The 17,286-nt window shown below is 45.6% G+C and overlaps 1 protein-coding gene across 13 annotated transcripts in view; it reads left to right on the forward strand.

Moving 5' to 3' along the window:
* Positions 1–16,592, forward strand: part of MEGF11 (multiple EGF like domains 11) — a gene marked incomplete at both ends in the record, with an annotated part of 203,825 nt that extends 187,233 nt beyond the window's left edge. For 5 of the 13 annotated variants that reach the window (XM_081289812.1, XM_081289823.1, XM_081289815.1 and 2 more), the window contains 6 exons: positions 136–264; positions 810–938; positions 2,336–2,572; positions 9,721–9,777; positions 15,457–15,663; positions 16,280–16,592. In XM_081289812.1, the coding sequence (XP_081145938.1) occupies positions 136–264; positions 810–938; positions 2,336–2,572; positions 9,721–9,777; positions 15,457–15,663; positions 16,280–16,440 (920 nt within the window). Of the gene's footprint in view, positions 1–135; positions 265–809; positions 939–2,335; positions 2,573–4,070; positions 4,190–6,434; positions 6,502–7,090; positions 7,193–9,720; positions 9,778–9,988; positions 10,079–15,456; positions 15,664–16,279 lie in introns of those variants that run through there. The other 8 variants (XM_081289818.1, XM_081289820.1, XM_081289822.1 and 5 more) reach the window with 3 other exon arrangements.
* Positions 16,593–17,286: the final 694 nt, after the last annotated feature.

The following is a 17,286-nucleotide window of genomic DNA, read 5'->3' on the forward strand; positions in this document are numbered from 1 at the left end:
CTGGTCCAGGGTCTCACTAGTCTTTACCCTATGCTCCGTGAAAGAGGAGACTGAGACAGGTCTGGTCCCAGCTGCACCTCCACAGTTGTCCTGACTCTGCAGAAACTCCTGTGACCAGAGATCTTGTTTCTCCAGGTTGCCCAGCAGCATTTTTTGGGAAAGATTGTGGGCGCGTTTGCCAGTGTCAGAATGGCGCCAGCTGTGATCACATCAGCGGCAAGTGCACCTGCCGCACAGGCTTCACTGGGCAGCACTGTGAGCAGAGTAAGTTGCCCCAACCCCTGATCCTGGGTGTTGGGTGCCAGGCCTCAGCCTCCTAAAGGGGCAGTGTCCCCCTTGAAGGTCCATTCATTCAAGATTCTGCACCCCCTGCTCGGGTTTTTGGGGTAATTCCTAAGGAAAAACCCAAGGGCTATGTCTACTCTAGTGCTTAAAGAGTTTCCAGGGGAGGGAACTGAGGGCACAGCAAGGGCTGTGTATATAAGGAGTATATAAGGGACTAGAGAAAGGCAGGATCTTCTTGTTTTGTTTAAGTCCCTGTGGCACCCAGCTCAGGGCCTGGCACATGGAAGAAGTATGGGTGAGTGGGTCCTGCCCTCTTCTCCTCTGCCCCATATCCCACCATTCTGGGCTATAAGTGCTCTGTCTACCTCCAATATCTAAACAAAACACAATGGGAGCCTCGGTTAAACAGGCTTCACACCACACGAGACAGAACTGGCCTGTTGCTGTAGGTAACCCTCCGTGGAATGGGAGGGTTGGGGAATGGCTGCATCTCACTGTCTACCCACATTTTTTATGCCACACAGGATGTGCCCCAGGAACCTTTGGCTATGGGTGTCAGCAGCTCTGTGAGTGTATGAACAATGCCACCTGTGACCACGTCACTGGCACCTGTTATTGCAGCCCTGGATTCAAAGGAATCAGGTGTGACCAAGGTAATGCACAGGTGACAGGGTGCATGGGCACTGTGGAGTCTCCATGGAGTTCCAGCTGGACTAGCTGGTATTTTTGAAGAATACTTCCCTCGACTTTCACTTGGGAAGAGAGTGGAGGCAGACACCTGTAGGCAGACTCCATTTCCCCCTGCTCATCCTTGGCAAATTTCACATGAATCAAGCAAGGGTAACCACAAGCCAGTGTTATGGAGAGGCAACCAGACCAAGTCAGAATATCTGCCAAGTTCTAGTTTTGCCATTACCTGCCAGGTGTCCTTGGGTAGGTCATTTGTTTTTGCTAGGCCTGTTATGCCACATGCAAAGTGGGAAGAGACTTGTCTTGCCCCATGACACAAGATTCCTCTGGAGGCCAAGGGGCTCTACCTTGGCTCCAGCTCTATACAGTCAGGTGACCTTATGGTGCAGCTGCCAGGATCAATTGAGACACTGAGCAAAGGACTCAGGAAAACACCTAGCAGATGTGAGCACTCCACACAGGGTGGTTTTGTGTACATAAAACCTTTTATAAAGTGCTACCAACCTGTGAGGGATTATATGATTGTTGGTTTAGGAGATGGGGGAGGAGAATGGGATCTCAATGACCTGCATTACAGAAAAGGGGTCAGAAGCCATGTTTCCACTGCCGTCTGAGGATATATCATAGAGAATAATGCAGCACATTTACTCCCTGGTAATGTTGGCTGGCTCTGTTCATTAGCAGCCGGCAGCCAAGGAAGGGTCTAGATGCTGCTGGGTGGCAGGATGGTCCCCCAGACTGAGCATCAGCACAGAGCGGGGGCAAGCCTCACATATAATCAAGAGGCACCTTGTGAGCAGTAATCTAGGCACACAGGTGCAGCACTCCCAGTTTTCATTGCCAGTCTATCACTGGGTGCTCACAACTCCCCTGGGAAGGTGGGGTTATTGTCTCTATGTCACGAGTGAACCAACTGTAAGCTGTGTCACAAAGCTGGTGAGCAGGGAAAGGAGCTGACTCCAGTTCTTCCTAGCTGCCAATTACTGGGTGTGTGATCTTGGGCAAGTTACCTCACCTTCTGGTGATTCAATTTTTCATCAGTAGAAAGGGATGAGAATAATCCCTTTTTATTGGGCTGCCACAAAGATTAAGTAACTCTAACTCATTTTTGTGACAGAACAAAATACTCAATAAACGTTATTTTGTTTCACAACCACAGTTACATTTGCTCCTTGCCATGACCCTGGACTCCATTGCCTTTTAGGAGGTTGAAGAAACTGAGGCTCCATGGGGGGTGGGTCACACAGGGATTGAAAAGGACCAATTCCAGTACCAGGTCTTCTACCACTAGAGGGCTTAAAGGAGTCTGGGAGATCTGAAGAGCAAGCCGGACCAGCTCAGGCTCTTCCTCTGCCCACAGCTGCCCTCATGATGGAAGAGCTGAATCCCTACACCAAGATCAGTCCAGCTCTGGGTGCAGAGCGGCACTCAGTGGGTGCTGTCACAGGCATTGTCCTCCTGTTGTTCCTCATCGTGGTACTGCTGGGCTTGTTTGCCTGGCGCAGGCGGCGACAGAAAGAGAAGGGGCGGGACCTGGCTCCCCGTGTCTCCTACACACCTGCCATGAGAATGACCAGCACTGACTACTCCCTCTCAGGTAAGGGCTATACCCTGGGTATTCCCTCTTCAATCAGGAGGAACTACACAGCATCCTTGCAGACACCCAGGTTTAATGAAGACGGTTGTGCCTGCAGGGCTGGTGGCTGGGTCTGGGTATGGTCACCTCCAGATGGGGGTGGGAAGTGAGAGCCTACCTGAAAAGGTACATGGAGCTCTAAGCATTATCATTTCCTGGATCCCAACTCTGAGCAGCTACAGTTGGTATTTCCTGGTCCTACTTCCCCACAGGTTCCCCATCCTAAGCTTCACCCAGGGGTACCTATACTAAGCAGTAGCTTTCCTAAGCTCTCCAAAAGAATGTCTCCCCAGCCCCATGCCTCTGCCTTGCAGGAGGCTAGGCCTTAGGCTCTAGTGCCCAGGCTCTGTACATTTCATTTTTCCTGGTGATGGCCTCAGGCCAACCTTCCCTGAGGCAGGAGGGCCCTATTAGTCCAGTAGAAGAGGGTGGCACCTGACTTAGGAGACATCTGAAAGTTTGGCCAATGTCCCTCTTATAGGCACGTCAGAGCCCAGTCTGTTCACAGATGTGGTGACACCTCCAATGGGCATTCTCCTTGGGAGTCCAAGTCGGGTGTATGTATGGTGATCCTGGGCCAGATTCTCTCTCTCTCCCCTTAACCTGGACCGTCGCCTTGGGGAGATAAGACTTTTTGCTTCATATTTAGCTTAACAGTAGAAGCCAAAATGCTCTGAAAAATGCTCATAACCCTGGGTCAGGAGAGGCTGGGCCTGCCTGGGTGAGCACAGGACAGCTCACTGCAGCTGCCTCCACAGTTTATGGCAGACCTCCAGCCTCCCGTATTTTGTACTTAAGAGAATCCAGACCTTTAGCCATTTCTACTGTGTCACCTGCTGTTTGCCAGCTCAATGCTAGGGGCTTCAGGATAGACAGGTGGCCCAGGTACGGCCCCCTGCCTTCAAAGAGCTCCTAGCCTACATGCTTCAGCCAATGTCAACAGCCTCTGATGAATGCCCAAACCCACAGAGATTTGGGTGTTTTCTTCTTTGACCATAATGAGTAAGGCTGGCTGGGTTTTCTCATACCGTTCCTCTGGTATTCCCCAGCTCTATGGAAAGGTCATGGAATCCTCAAGAGAGAAGGGCTGGGGTCAAGAGGAGTAGGATTCTCTGTATGGGGTCTGACCCTAGGGGTAGGCAGGAAAAGGTTGGCCCCATCCTAAATAGCAACCCAGGGACAAGTGAGGCCATCAGGGCCAACATTTCTCAACAGGCTCCAACTGAGAGTACCACCCTCTGGTGAGCCTGACTTGCATTCTGCATGCTGCAGAAGGGCTGGCATGAGGGAGGCAGCAAACCAGGCTCTCCAGATTTCCATAGGGTAGTGGGTGCCAGGAAGGGGAACTGGTCACTTTGCAGGGCACTCTCAAAGCTGCCCAACCCAAGCATTACTTTTGGGGGTGTCTAATGCCAGGGGGAGGTATGTGATGGAATATGGCACCTTGTTCTCTTCCCAGATTTGTCTCAAAGTAGCAGCCATGCCCAGTGCTTTTCCAATTCCAGCTACCACGCACTGGCGTGCGGGGGGCCTGCCACCAGCCAGGCCAGCACTCTGGACAGGAACAGCCCCACCAAGGTACCGGGCCCCTAAATCCCCAGCCCCCATCCACTGTTCTCTCATTTAGCCTTCACCTCTGCCCACGTGGAACTAATTCATTAAGAGCAGGCTTGGGATTCATGGTACATGTAAACACAGAATCATGTAACGAGAGCATGTATGTGGAGCCAAGTGTACTGTAATCAGCAGGCATCACATGTAACCAATCTACAGCATCACTCTATGTAACATACCCCTGCACCTTGTGTGTAACCAATTGGTATCAAGTCATTTGATCATCATATGTAGCTTTCTTGTTACATATAACCATGTATATTCCATTTAGATACCTTTGCCAACATCAACACATAATCAAAACACTATACTACCTACCACAAATCACTACAGAATGTTAGCAATACAATGTGTGTAACCAGCACAATATACCATTACTCAGGTAACCACCCAATGTCTTTTGAACTTGAACATACCGTGTCATCAGTACACACCATTTGTTGCAATCTGAACCAACACAAGAGATGTGTAACTCAAACATCAGCCACAGCCAGTGTCCACTTCGACAGGGAGTTGGGCAGATTGTGCACTCTCCTGGATGGGGCCTTCCCTGACAGCTCCCAGCAAAACCCTGGTTGATGGCACAGCAAGATGATCTTAGTCACAGGCCTTTGGGCAGGGTTGTCTCAGTACATCTGTTTATAGATAATAGTAGTGTGCCCCCTTAATGTGCTAGTATGAGACCAGGCACTGGGAGAGAGAATGAGGACAAATAGACCCAAGAACAAGGAGTAATGGGTTCATGCTACAAACCTCCTGACACCTATGTATGTGCCCACACATACATGTACACACACAGACACACACACACACACACACACACACACACACACACACACCCCAGCAGAGCCATTTTGAGGAATGAGCAGTTCCAGGACTCCTGGCTTCCTATAACATCCATTCTGGGCCAGGAACATAGCTTTCATATTCCAGGCCACTGACTTGGAGCTCTAGGAATTCCACCCTCCTTGTCTGCCCCTTGGAGAATAACCACCAGTCCACAGACTTGGGAGTGCTAGAGCCTAAACCCCACAGCAATGCTAACAAAGACTCTGTACAGCCTCAAGCAACCAGTCAAGGCACCATCCTCTAACCCCTCCCAGCCTGTTTTCCTATGAACAGGAGTGCTGCATGTGGGGTACCTGGAGGCCCCCTTGTAAAGTCTGTGGCCATCAACCCCACACATAGTCCACTAGCACTATGTCCCTTTTGTTCAGACCTCTGTTCCCAGCTTTACCTTTAGACTTGTTTGAGTAGCTGGGATCTTAAGAAAATTTGGAGTTTCCCAGTAGGAGACCACATTACCAAGGCTGCATCAGGCTAGAGGCAAAAGACACTAGAAATGAAAGACAATGGCATTCTTGGTCTCAATTTACAGGGAAGCACCTTTCAGAAAGGGGCCAAAGTTACTGCGGAGTACCCTACTGGGTATTCTGACTCTCTGGCTCACCTCACCTCACCCCCGAGGGCTTCTACATGATCAAGGACCCCTCAATGTGGCAGAAAGGGATATAGCAGAAGCAACAAGCTATGGCAACATCAAAAGGACATCAGACTGGGAGCTGAGGTCAGAGTTCTAGACTCAGCTCTGCCACTGACTCCTTGTGTGTCCTCAAGCAAAGCTCAAAGCCAGAACTGAGGTCCCCGTGTGTGAGATGAGGATAACATGCTTGCCTCATATGAAGGGTGACTGTGAGGTGTAGGGAGAATTGAACATAAGCCTCCAGACTTCCTGCTCTGAGGCTTTCCCTTCGTCATATGAAAGGGAGACTATCATGCGTCCCAGGTCAGGTGGCAAGCACTGTGGGCAGCTTTGACACCTACCTCTGTGGTGGCAATGGCCTCATGTTACAGTTGAGGCACTTCCAGAGCCCCTTTCGTGCAGCTTAGCCCTACCCCTGAAAGGGGCTCACTTGCTTTAAGCCTTCTTGGCCATTGGGAGGCCCTGCTCCTGCCCTCTCCCTTGCCACAAGAGCCTGGGAATCCTATAACTTCAACCTGACAGTGTGGACGGGGGATGTTCTGTTCCCATTGGCCTCAGCCACAATATGGTGACTCAAGACCCTATTTTGGTTCTCATCTAGTACTTCCCTCCCCTCCGAGTCCAAAATCATCACAGGAGTGGGTGTGCTGAGGTGGAACCAAGTGACGGCTGGGGAGGGAACCTGGGGGAACTAGGTATTAACTGGCTTTCCTACTCTCCAAACAGCTCAGTAACAAGTCCCTTGACAGAGACACAGCAGGCTGGACCCCCTACAGCTATGTGAACGTGTTAGGTCAGTAGTGGTTTCAGTCTGGTTCCCCTCATCATGATCCACCGTTTTCTTCTTCCATGTTGAGAGGGCCCTAACCCAGCTCAAAGGGAGAAGGTTGTAAGTCCTGAGCACGGTTTACCCCAGGGAGAATGGGAGCAGGGAGAAACCCAAGCAAATGAAGCCCAGGACTCCCTTAATTTCTGTAACAGATTATAAGGAGTGGGTGGCTATGACCCTGGGACCACAAAGGAAGACAGGCAGGGCTGGAATATGGGGATTCTAGATGGAAGCAAAAGGTCTGCTCACCGTCTGAGATAAAGACTTTTGTCTGACCCAAGCCCTACCAAAGTGCTCCTTTCAAGGGCTTCCTCCCTGTGCCCTGTATGGGGTGGAGGTGGGAGGTATGGGGGAAACAAGGCAGATGGCCTTGGCTCTCTAGCAGATACCCTGCTCCATCAGCCCTGGCCCCTTTGGACTTTACACATTGAGGCCTTGATTCCTTCTAGGCTGCTCCACCCTGACCTTTGCCTCCTCAGATACTTCCCACCCCCTCTTCCTACCACACCAGGCCCCAGAAATAATGGCTCCTCCCTGTCATTCCTCTCACTAGACTCCCATTTCCAGATCAGTGCCCTGGAGGCCAGGTACCCGCCCGAGGACTTCTACATTGAACTTAGACACCTCAGCCACCACGCTGAGCCACACTCGCCAGGTCAGATGCCCCAGACCTACCCTCCACCCTCTCAGACCAGACCCAGCCCCTGATCTACTCCCCATCCCTACCTGAGCCACTCCTATGGCCCCAGAAGTCTTGTTGCTGAACCTTCCCCTCCTTCCCAATGCCAATCCAATGCCCAGCCCTAAGAAGGCAATCTGTCTGAATCTGTTCTATCATGGCCAGTAGATGTGGACAAACCTGGGTTGTTTTAGGTGGAAAGGACTCAATATAACTGCACTCCCTGTAGCCCATAAAATGCAACCCTTGGGAAATGGAAAATGGCTTGGGGATGGTGACACCTTTGGAATTCTCCAGTCCCTATTAGTGCAGGTAACAGAGTTTGTTCTCTGACCAAAAAGCCAAAAGTCCCCTAGAGACCCCAGACCCACCAAGGGCAAATTTAAGCATTCCCAGATCACTGGGTAGGGTTGCAGACCAGAAATCTGGGGAAACTGAGGGAGGATCTGTCAACCAACGCCCTCTGTATTCATATATTAAGCTTGAACCTGGTGGCTTGGGAGAGGTGCGAAAAGGAAATGTGGCAAGTCCTAAAATAGGAGCATGGGGGTAGGAGTTACAGAAGTAGGTATCAAAGGAATGAATAAAATTAATGACCAGAAAATATCTTCTCTAGTCACTGTGTCTTCACAGACTGGTTTCTAGGGCACCCTGGGGCAGGGCCATAAGACACTGGACAACTCTGGGCCCAACCTCAGTTCCAGCTGGCTTCAGGAGCTCAAGGGATATCAAGCAGCTCTACCAACTTCTGAAGGTCCTGGGTCCCGCAGCACTAGAAAGAGCAAAAGTTCTCAATTCATCCACCTATTGACCCCGCATAGGCAGCAAGTACTCTATACCCATACCCAGATGCTGTGTTTTGTTTTGTTTTGAATTTTTATATGGTGTTGAGGATCAAACCCAGTGCCTCACACATTCGAGGCAAGCGTTCTGCCACTGAGCCACAATCCCAGCCACAGATGCTGTGTTTTTGACTATGGGTATCCCGGAGAGTAGCTGGGACACTCAATAACCCTACCAACTACGCCTCCCTGCCAATACACATGCCACCACCACCTTATATCTCTTTCCACATGAGAGCATCCTCTGGGCTCATGTCAGGGCATAGCCAAGCACCACATATTGTCATTTGGCAGCTAGTTGGTGGTCAATGGGAGAGAACAGTTGGGGATATCTGGGCCCTAGTTGCAACTCAACTTCTCACTTGCTGGTATGGTCTTAAGCAAGTCTCTGCCACTCTTTGGGGCTCTGTTCTATAAAAAAAGAAAAAAATTAACAGCCTAACCACCCTCCTTAAGTCGGGGCAAAGAAATCTCTTGTCTGGTAAAAAGTGCTAGTCTGATACTAGATACTGATATCGAGACTGGTGCAGTCTTGTTTCTGCAGGGCACAGCTTGTAGGCCTTTTAGAAGAATGGCCAACTTGAGAAAAAGTTGGGCCTGGTTCTGTTGTATCACTCAGTAATGTGTACACAGCAGTTAGACAGCAATGAAACCCTGCAAATTCAACTTGTGAACTCTGTGGAAGAGAGCAGCAGTGGTTGGTCTTCAGTGTCAGAAACAGGGGAATTGTTAAGTGGAGTCACACTGTATTTTAGTAAGCACCTGCTGCATGCCTTGCTTTATATAATGTCCAAAAAAGCTGGGGACAGGTGGCTTTAACTTTGAGCCAGAGTTATTACTGTCCCAACTTAGAAATACTAGACCATTTCTTTTCTGAGATCAGCAGTGACAAAATAACCCAAACATGGTCCCTGAAGCTTTATGTCCTGCCTGACTAGGGATCAGGACCATGCATTGTGGGAACCTAGGAAAAAAAACTGACAGCAAAAGGGAGAAAGAAATTCTTGGAGCTGGAAAAACACCAGTAATACTTTTCAAAATTAAATCTCAATTATATACTAGTGGCCCATCCCCCAAAAACGGGTAACTGAGAGAATGGTTCTGGATTACTATACTTCCTATAAAGATGACTAATCAAGAAACTCAGCCATCTGTGTACCTTCTTCTGGCTCCCCTCATTGAGTCTTGGATTCAATAGAGGATAGGCAAGACCAGAGCTGAGAGATGTGAGAAACACTGTCTCTAACCCATTCCAAAATCCAACAGAAAGGAGAGTTGGATTATCCTACATCCTTCCCTCAAGCTAAAAACTGGTCCTGCTTCTTCTTATCCTGTACCTTTGGAGCCTGGAACTTCACTTACAGTGACTGCATGTGACATCGGAACTGCCTTTTATTACCTCCTAAAAGGCACTCTCCTGAGGTGAAGGTTAAAGGGTTAAGACCGAGTGTGCCAGGGGGCGCTGTGGCACACCTTAACGCCTCGAGCCTTTTAAGAATTCCTATACATGCAAACTGATTCAGGGTAGATTAAGCCCAGAATAATTTTCTACCAATAACTATTTTTTGGTTAGGGGAGAAAGGGAAATAAAAAGAGTAAGAACATAAGCAGTCTAAATAAACCTCACCCCCATATTTTCTTCCTCATATTATTTTTACACAGGTGCTTGTGGAATGGATAGACGTCAGAACACATACATTATGGACAAAGGCTTCAAAGGTAGAGTATCCAATCCTGACGTCCTATTACAAAGGGCTTAGCAAGAGAAAGTACAGATCTGAAATGACCAGGAATTCTGCCTGAGAGAAACTGCATATCTCAACCCACTCCCTTAAAATAAAAATTAAAAGGCCACAGGACCTGGGGCTGCTGGGTAGCTCTGCCCAAGAGGAGAAATCATAATAATAATGAATTCATCTTTCGATTTCAGTTGCACCTGCTTAGCAAACGCTTGTGGGTTTTATATAGATGCCAACTAAATGTCTTCGGAAATGTAGAACGTCATTATCCCACCAATTAGTATGAGTTAAATTGATAATAAAATCTGAAATAAAGTCAATCTACCTGCCCCAGAGGCCTCCTGTCGTGCTGGTGAAGAACGCCACCCTGCACCTGCTGCCTTTCTGGGGCATAAGGGATGAAAATGATACCCAGTGCTAATATTGTATACACTTTACCTCAAGAGATCTCGGCTCCCAAGAGTACCCTAACACATACGAAATGCAAGACAGATAACTCCCTCTAGGGACTATGGGTGAAGCCAAAAATGAAAGGTCAAGTCCTGCCCCTGGACTAAGTCCTAGGTTTAAATGCCAGAACATATAAAATAAGGGGCTTTGGAACTCTGTCACCTATTATCTGTGAGCTCCCCAGGGCTCAGTTTCCTCGTCTGCAAGATTGGGATAATTATGTGTATCCTTTTGTCAAATGCCTCTCCTATTATCTAACAAGGTTATCATGAGTATCCAATAAAACCACAGATGGGAAATGTTTTTTCATATTATAATCACAGTACTAATGTAAAGGGGCTGTCATTTTGTCTCTGAGGTCTGTTTAGAAGAGTCTCAGCTAAACTGAAAGAGCTAATGACTGACAGTAAAGGTCCCAATGGATACCCTAAATCTAGCTCTGCACCAGAATCATCTGTTAAGTTTAATACTGCAGGTACTCATATACCATTTCCCTGAGATTCTGACGCAGTAGATGAGGGGGGTCCTAGACTGCATTTTTGATACCTCAGGGTATCCTTAAGCAGCTTATTATCCAACTACCATTTAGAAACCACTGGTCTAGACTGACCAGGTTACTTTTCTGACCTTTCAGACTTAGCCCCAAGATACAACCATCTCCTAACCAAGTGAGAGCTACAGCTCTTATGGTGATGGTTACTATAAGTGGGGTGAGCAAGGGGCAGGTGTGGTGGTAAGTAACATGTTCTGAGAAAGAGAATACAAAGGGTGAGTGACTATCATCATTCGAATATTCAAAGCCAAAGAGAATTATCTAAGGACAGGAGGTCAGACCCAGGATACTTCCTTGTGAGAATGACTAGCAATTTTTCTAAAAGTTCTGTCTTAAAAACCATCCAAATGGAAGCAAACACCATTTCAGGGTGAAAAAAAAAAAAAAAAAAAACCAGAAAGGACGGAGAGCTAGCTGTCCATTCCATTACTGTGACTTTAGTTGTTTTCTGAAATACACATGGGGATTGGGCAGAAAGGTCTCTAAGGGCCTTTTCAGTGCTGAGAATATGCATGACTCAAATGTGAATAAGCTCAGACAGGCCCAGATGCTAATAAATGAGAGCACAACTTTCCTGTGCCCTTTATCATCCTGTGCATTGTGATTAAGGTAGCTACTTTTAGACTCAAAACCATAAATGTAAAACAAAGCTGAGGAAAGCAGTATCTCTGCTTTGGCACCATTCCATTCCTGTTTTATAGAATCATACATCTGAGCCTCTGAATGCATGAAAGGCCCTAGCAGGCAGGCAGTCAGGTTTTGTTTCACTACTCTGGCTATAATCATCCTTTAAACTAAAGACAAAAGAATTGTGTAGGCAAATGTACCAGCAGGTGTTGGGGACCAACACATCTGAACAAGAGAATTCACAAAGAGAAAAATGAAATGTCATGGTTCAAAACTTTATAGAAATACTTACAAAAGACATGAAACAAATCCTTCTTGGTTAAACCCCAAATTAACAACTAGTTTGTACCACAAATTAAATCATTTCCTAAAACTACAGGGCAAAACGAAATCAGAACTGCTAAGAATCCATGTATTATCTGAACACAATGGAAAAAAGCCCTTGCCTATAAATTGAGATTTGGGTTCTTTTCCTTGTGTGGTACCGACTAGGTCACAGCACTGTATCTTGGATCTTGAGTTCTTCCTCTTTCAAAAGAATGGAGTTGTACTAGCACCGCCTCTAAGGCCCTTTCCAGTTCCAACATTCCCAGTCTTAATTCGGTCTGTGCCCACTCTTTTTCCTGTTACTTACTGAAGAACTACACCCACTTTCATCCTGGGGCTGAGACCACTTTTACTGCTAAATGCTTTTCTCTCTCCCCTTCTCGAGGTGGCTTTGGAAAGCCATTTCCTCTCTCTGAATTTGTGCTTCCTCATAAAAGGATGATTAGTTTACTTCAAAAGCCCCTTCTGTGATGATACTTGATCACATGTGATTTGGGAAGAGGTAAGAGTTAATGAGAGCAAATGCCAGGTCACTTATAAAGACTAAGCCTTCAATTCTGATCCTAATTACAAGGCCCCAGAGGAGTGACTCCCCAGAGCTTGGGTAGCCTTGGCTGAAACTTCCCCTTTTTTTTTGCAAAATACCCAAAGGGCATGGACTGGGTGGGGGTGGGGCTGTAAAAAGATGAGGAAGTATCTAAGCAACTGGTTATTCTTCCCCTTCCCCTGCCCTCCCTTCTTGCAAGCAGGTGAGTAACTCAGCTGGAGAGTAGCTTTGTGAGGTAGAGTTTTCCAGTTTGCCTTGCTCTTCCTCATCCTCTAGTTCCCAGCAAAGATGAAGTAATACCCAACACACGCATACTCTCCTCACTATCCTCATGCAGTTCTACATCCCTTGTCTTGACCTCTGGCCCTTAAATGGAAGATACCTCTACCTAAGCCTAATCCCTTCCCACCAACCCAAACTTCTCTTTTATCGATTTAAGTACATGTCCTGCTCCAAAGCAATCAATTTATTCCCCAAATATTGAAAGCAGCCCTGACTTTCTAACAAAAATGTGAAGGAGATACCACCGGCTAGCTGATCTCTTTTAGGCATTGAGCTTGAATTTCAAGGCTCCCCAACTACCATAGCTTGATCATGGGATACCCACAGGAGGCATCAAGTTTACAGCTTAGCCTTTTTCTCTCAGCAGGGTTTGGCCCCAGTTTAAAGGTATTCCTTGTCCACAGTAAGGTAAAGCATCTGCAGATCGCTTACAGTTAGAGATAAGGGCAGGTGCTCTGGATAACAAGATGTCCTGAGGGAAAAACATCCTGCTTAGTTATCAGAGAAGACAGGGATTGAGTCCTAACTTAACTACTTACTAACATTAAACATTATGTAACAAACTTTCTGGATTCAGTTTCCTTGTTTTCAAAATATTAACAACATTCCTTTGTGCTCAGTCCCCTTCACAGAAAGATATGAGAAGTGTCAAAGGAATTTGTGCCACACAAATTGAGCTATCGCTATTCCTCAAATTCTTAGAAAATATGCAACCAAGACAGCTGTGATAACCTTTCTTTAAATAATACACAGTTTCCAGATAAAAAGCCCTGAGTCATATTGCCTTATTCATTGGCTGGTTAAGTAGAGAATCCACACTGGGACCCATGGGCCATCTTGGGCTTCTTGGATTTACCACCATTCTTTGTATCAATAAAACAAAGCACCTACTGAGAGGCAAATTGTATGTGGGATTGGGCAGGTCATGATCTAGGATCCACAGCCACCTCTCCCCAAGTGATCCTCCACCAGCAGTTGGGCCTATTCAGCCTTTCTTTAATCCTTGCTGAAATTGCCTGAGACTGCTCGTTATATTTTAAGAATGTTTTCTCCTTCTCTCTGTGATCATATGCTATAAAGAAGTCATAATCTAACACAAAGCCAAAACATCCCTTTCTAGTTGCAGAAAGTACTCTGAGTCTGACTCTACAATTTGTCTGCTACTGAAGCAGTATGAGCCTGGGGAACTCAATTCCTCACTGTAAGTCTCAATTTCATCATAAGCAGTTAGACAGAGGAAGGAGTAAATAATAATTATCACTCTATCAGTAATATCTGTATCATCCAGCAATGTAAACATCTGAAGGAACAAATGAATGAATGTACTTTTGTACGAGATTGAGGAAATGTTACCTGAGAAAACAAATAATTGCAGAACAGATGCATAAATTAACAGAAAAAAAATCCCATCCCAACCAATTACCTGTTTTGAGAAAAGACTACTTGTGGTGGCACACATCCCACCACCTTCTGCCTCATGGAGTGCTCTGCTCTCATTGGCCCAAGGCACATCTAGTTACCCCTTGAGTTATATCACTTTCACTTTAAACATTTTCAATAATCTCACAAGCTAGAGACAGCATAAACAGCACCTAAAATGTAAATTGTGGGGTTTTAGTGAAAGATTATGAAAGAATTTCATCACCTACTATCTTTCATAGAAATTTAGAGCTGAAAGTCCTCTTAAATCACTCTTTAGTATCAAGGACCTGTGACTCAGTATTTGTTTCTAGACTCCCCATCTGCCAAAGCCTTCCATATGAGGGTCAGAGCTGTCAGACTACATAGTATAGTCTACTTTTTTTTCCAGGCAAGTCCTACCTCACTTGTGATGATCTACAGGAGGGAGAAATCGTCACCAAAAAGGGAATAGTGTAGCAGTTGAAGGAGGAAATCCCCTTTCCCTGTGAGACCTCAGTGACTTCCTCCAGTGGAGCTACAATTCCCTTGTTTCATGACTGGAAGCCAGTTTGCACGTACCCTGAAGTCTTGGAGATGAGGCAACTGAGAGGTGGCAGGAAAGACAGCACTAGTTCTAGTGTCAGAGGATGATACTGCTGAAATAGGTTTCAGCATTCATGAGAACTAGAGAAAGCAACCCTGGAAGATACAGTGCATGCTTGCTAGAAAACAGGAATTTCCCAAAGTCTATTTTGAGACTGAGGTACTTTTTATACTTATCTACCCAACTATGTATTCAGGAGCTCCTGAAAGGCAGGGATACCGCTAGTCTACCACCTAAAGGTTGCTAAATTGCTGACACTTAGGCTAAAACACATCTTTATGCTTCTTCTGAACTGAAGCCTCTTAATCATCAGAAAGAATTCAGAACGATATTACAGAAAACACACAGGCCAAGAGTGCCAAGGCATGGATTCAAGTCTTAGCACTGCTGTTTCTAGTTGTGACCTCTGGGCCTTCATTCTACAAAATGCAAAATATTACTTCTCAAAACTATACATGAGGGCTGGGGTTGTAACTCAGAGGTAGAGCGCTTGCCTAGCATGTGTGAGGCACTGGGTTTGATCCTTGTCACCACATAAAAATAAATTTTAAAAAAGGTATTGTATCCATCTACAACTAAAAAAAAAAAAACTATGTGAAAGTGTATTATGAGTGTCTTAAATTAGTATCTAATTACTAAAAACAAATACTTTCCTAACCTCCAAAATGTAAGTTTCTTTGAGAAAGAACTCTGCCTACCCAGGAAAGACTACCTCGAGACATTTAATAAATAAATAAATCTTCAATTATCATAGGTTTTTCTAGCCTCAGGTTCCTGATGGCCAACAAACTCAACTGAAGCCTGTTCCTGATTCTTAAATGACAACTTATGTCCTTGCTTGTCCTAAGGAATCTCTCTTGCCTTGCAGATTACATGAAAGAATCCGTGTGCAGTTCTAGTACCTGTTCCTTGAACAGCAGTGAAAACCCTTATGCCACAATTAAAGACCCACCCATCCTCACCTGCAAGCTTCCAGAAAGCAGCTATGTAGAAATGAAGTCGCCTGTGCACAGGGGGTCTCCGTACACAGATGTGCCAACCTTGTCGACATCTAATAAAAATATATATGAAGTTGGTAGGTGTCTCAAATAAGTAACTTAGTGAAATCAGGGCCATAGTACAGCATCAAGTAAAAACAAACCCTCTCTACTCACCCTGTCTTGACAATACACCCTTCCTTTGGTTGCTTTTTAAGGAATCCAAAGTGAACCCACTATTGCTCTCCCCTCTAACGCAGGAAATCAAATTCTGTAACTCTGCTTTAAAAAAACACCAGAACTAATATGAAGCAGAAATAGTGGGGATGGGGAATGGGTCCACGCACTTCAACTGATGTGGATACAAATCCCAGTTTAAAAAAGAAAACAATCAGAATGGACATCTGCAAGTTTCTAAGTTGCCCTCTTCTATCTTCTCCCAGTTTAAACTATGTTCCTGAGCTCTTTGATAAGACCCCTACCTCTGGATATCCTAAGTCTCTTGGTGTTGACCAGAGAGTGGGATCTTGACAGCCCATTCACTTAGGTTTACCATCTCTTGAGTAAGCCTCAGTTCTTATCCTCAGATATTTGTCACAGATTTATAAACCCCTAGCTCCTCTCCCTGCCAAGTTAAATAGTACTCTCTTCCTTCTCAACAAGACAACTAAAGCTAATCTGTTCTCTGAACTCATTTTTCACTATATTCCTTAGAGCCCACAGTCAGTGTGGTCCAAGAAGGCCGCGGTCATAACTCCAGCTATGTCCAGAATCCATACGACCTACCTAGGAACAGCCATATTCCTGGTCATTATGACCTTCTCCCAGTAAGACAGAGTCCTGCCAATGGGCCCTCCCAGGACAAGCAGTCTTAAAGAGGGATAAGCTTCTCTCTTACAGTGTTCTCTGCTGAATATTCTGACTCTCTGAAAGAAGACAATCCCTTGACTTGAAATAATGGTACAGATTGACTCCAGCTGCATATTAGTTCACCTGGAACTAAAGAAGAGCTTCCAAGTGGGACTGGGGTAACTATTCAAGGAAGTCTGTTCACAAAGATAAATCCTGTCACCTATCCAGCCCCCAATGCCCTGGATTATGAGATTTTTAAAAAACATTTAAGATACCACTACTCATCAACCTCAACTAAATACAGCGCATATATATATTTTTTTTAATATTCTGAAACACGATGCTTATAAAGCATGTAGAATAGGTTTTGTAAACCTTCCTAGGAGGAAAAGGGGACTGCAGAGGGGAGAGGATTACTTTAAAGCACCTGAAATGTATTATATTTTTGGCTGCTATTTCCATCAACATCTGTTTTTCTACCTGAGATAATTAGTACATAGATATGAACTGTTCTAATACCATTCCTAATGTACCTGTACATATACGTCTGGTCCATCAAGTCACAACAGTCATGATTACAGTAGTGTATAATCTGATGCTGACAACTTCCATTTTTAAAAACAAGACTTTAATAAACACAAATTAACTTTCTCTTTACGGCCCTGTGATAATCGGCCAAAAAAAAAAAAAAAAAAAAGGAAAGAAAGAAAAACAAAAAAAAATTTAGTTTCCAAAGTGCAGTTGTCTCTTTCAATCTACAATGATCTCTAGGCCAGCTTTGCCAAATTTTGCCAACTAAAAGTTCTGGAACAATGCAAGTCAGTCCTGGCCTTGTCATATTGCCTTAGTTCATGCAATACCCAAGTTAT

The sequence above is a fragment of the Spermophilus citellus genome, assembly GCF_964194105.1.
Source record: "Spermophilus citellus genome assembly, chromosome: 4".
In the NCBI taxonomy this organism is placed as follows: domain Eukaryota; kingdom Metazoa; phylum Chordata; class Mammalia; order Rodentia; family Sciuridae; genus Spermophilus; species Spermophilus citellus.